Raw genomic sequence first — 2,995 nt, forward strand, 5'->3', positions numbered from 1 at the left:
CAAACGATTCAGAGTAGAAAGCTTTAGTGTTTTTCCTTCTCTTTCTCTCTCTTTCCATTTCTTTGGAGGTGGTACGAACTCTGACGTTGATGGCCCAGCCCAGCGCAGCCCGCAATTTATGTGAGAGAAAAGGTCCAGACGCAGAGAAGCGGGCAGCAGTCTGGATGAGGGCGCACGGAGCGCAGACGCGTCTTTTGCGCACCGGAGATCCTCCAACATTCACAGCGGTGAATCCTGATTGATGCTGTGCAGAGGACAGGAAAGATTTGGGGAAAATTCATTCAGAGTTGCGTGTGATTTACAAAAATAAAGCGGGAATGAGTCACAGAATCTCACATTCATCCAAAACTGCCGCTCGCGCGCTGACGGATTAAACCACATCTCTGCGTCTTGAAGCACCGCTGGATCACAGTCCTGCCGATTTGGTGATCGTTTTGAAGTTTTTCCAAGGAGGACTGAATCCAATCATGAACTTGTCGGAGTCTCTGTGGCTCCTGGAGGAGCCGCTGAACCTGAGCGCTGTGGAAAACGAGGAGCGGAAACTCTTATTTGGCATCGGCACGGATAATTTCATCTCGCTGCTGGTGTTCGGACTCATCTTCACGCTCGGCGTCCTGGGCAACTCCGTGGTGATCACCGTTCTGGCCCGGAGCAAGCCCGGGAAGCCGCGGAGCACCACCAACATCTTCATCCTGAACCTGAGCATCGCAGACCTGTCCTACCTGCTCTTCTGCATCCCCTTCCAGTCCACCGTCTACATCCTGCCGTCGTGGGTCCTGGGCGCGTTCATCTGCAAGTTCATCCACTATTTCTTCACGGTCTCCATGCTGGTCAGCATCTTCACCCTCTCTGCCATGTCCGTGGACCGCTACATTGCCATCGTGCACTCCAGAAAGTCGTCCTCCATCCGGGTGGCGAAGTACGCCCTGATCGGGGTGGTGGTGATCTGGATCCTCTCCCTGGCCATGGCAGCGCCCGTCATGCACTACCAGAACATCTTCCACGGCGCGGAGAATTACACGTTCTGCTGGGAAGTGTGGCCAGACCAGACCCAGAAAAAGATCTACGTGGTGTGCACGTTTGTCTTCGGTTATGTGCTGCCTCTGCTGCTGATTTCCTTCTGTTACGCAAAGGTAAGAGGAGAAATCCACGCCAAACGTGGCCCTGCATGGGTCACCAAAGAAAACCTGACATTTATTCCTGTTTTCTTTGGTTTCAGGTGTTAAATCACTTGCATAAAAAACTCAAAAATATGTCCAAAAAGTCAGAAGCATCAAAGAAGAAGGTAGGTATCATTCATTTTTATTTTGGATTGATGGTTTGTCATCTAACTGAGTGTATCCAACTTCTTCTTTTTCTTCTTCCAAACACTGAATAAATCCCGCAGAACATGGTGGATTGATGTTACCTGTTGAAGCACATAACTGTGAAATAGACTCACCTCAGAGTGGGAAAAAGATTTGATTTGATCTGACTGAGTGATAGTTTTATTAACTAATCAGCCTCCTGCACTGATTTAATCAGCTGCTTATATTTCTCTAATTGCAATGACTTAAAATACATTTTTTATGTCCTCTTTAACCGATTCATCCTTTCTACAGTTTGATTTAAATCTCCATCCTGTCACACGGATGTCCTTAAGCAGCCAGGAATAACTCCATCTTTTGCAGCTCCCGTATTTTTCTCCTCACTGCCTCCCCTCCAGAGCCTGTCCTCACACTGGCATGTTGTAACCGTCTCTTGTCTCGACGGAGGTCACTCACCGCACTAATCAGCGCTGCCCTTGATTGCCGTCCTGGCTGTGTGTCTCCTCGCAGCCGTTGCTCTTCACGGCTGGTCGGGTTCTTGGCTGCTGCGTGCCACGCAGCCAGGACCTTAACATTAGGGCAGGAGGCTGAGCTGGAGGGTCGGGCACTCTCACCAGTTGTACAGGAAAAAGGAGAGGGGTGACATTAACATTTATCCACGGTGTCATGATGTCATGGTGTAAATATAATACTTACATTTTCATATTGAGTGACATACGCTTTAGCTTTTTATTTTTATTTTCTGCAAAAGGTTGTATTTGTGGACTGCAACAGCTCTGACTGATTACTTGGGGGGTGACAATTATGCAAATGATTGTAAAATTTGACCTGAAATCAGAAAAAAAGGCTTCCATAAACTGTTGAAAATTGGGTTAAAATTAATCAGTGCCTCTTGGAGGTTGATTTTTTTTCTCATTTTTCCCTGACATGTTTGAGCACTCGTTTGCTTTTTTTTTTTTTATCAGTGAGATGCCATAAATGGAGATATGCAAGCTTAGACTTGTTAAGATGTGGTTGTACTTTAGAAAGGATTGAACTGTGAGGTCATGCTGGTTCGTTTAGAGCTTGACCTCTGAGTGCGTCATCACTTTTTATATATTTTATTTTTGCATTTAAGTGAACAAATGGTTTAAAAAGATAAATACAAACAAAAGGGGAAAAGAACTGGAGAAAAAAATGAAATAAGGTTACCAGATTACAGCATTGATTTAAAAATAAATACATAAATGTAGTGTCCCAGATCCAGCACCCATCCGCTTGGAACCCAGATGTGAAAACTGTGGAATCCCTATTTATCTATCCATACATGGACAAATGATTAATGAAAAGTATTTTTTGTAACAAGCTAAATTATGTCACTTTAGAGCTCACAGTAGTCACCTGTCAATCAAGGAATCACACCCATAGTTTAGAATAATTCAGTTTAAATAGTAATTCAGTATTCATGAAGTAAATCATTAAGTATTGAAATGACTGAAGTACAAAAAAGGCTTTGGAGCCAAAGTATAGATTTTTTTTTACATTAAAGTAAATGCAGACAGTTCAGGTTTTGTAGAAATCCACCTGGTGGTCAGCCGGTAACTTAACCCTTTAATACTGGAGCTACAGTGTTTTTGTTCTACGATTTACTGACATTTTTTAAATGTTAACATGAGACACTTTTCTCCTTCAGAATCTTCTGGAATCAC

General features: G+C 44.0%; 1 protein-coding gene across 1 annotated transcript in view; it reads left to right on the plus strand.

Annotated features, from left to right (window-relative positions):
• The first annotated feature begins 234 nt into the window (after positions 1-234).
• Positions 235-2,995, plus strand: part of galr1a (galanin receptor 1a) — a 28,417-nt gene continuing 25,656 nt past the window's right edge. The window contains exons 1-2 of the mRNA XM_024263525.2: positions 235-1,133; positions 1,220-1,285. Of these exons, the coding sequence (XP_024119293.1) occupies positions 468-1,133; positions 1,220-1,285 (732 nt within the window). The 5' untranslated portion in view covers positions 235-467. The remainder of the gene's footprint in view (positions 1,134-1,219; positions 1,286-2,995) is intronic.

Source organism: Oryzias melastigma, linkage group LG16, assembly GCF_002922805.2.
Source record: "Oryzias melastigma strain HK-1 linkage group LG16, ASM292280v2, whole genome shotgun sequence".
Lineage (NCBI taxonomy): Eukaryota > Metazoa > Chordata > Actinopteri > Beloniformes > Adrianichthyidae > Oryzias > Oryzias melastigma.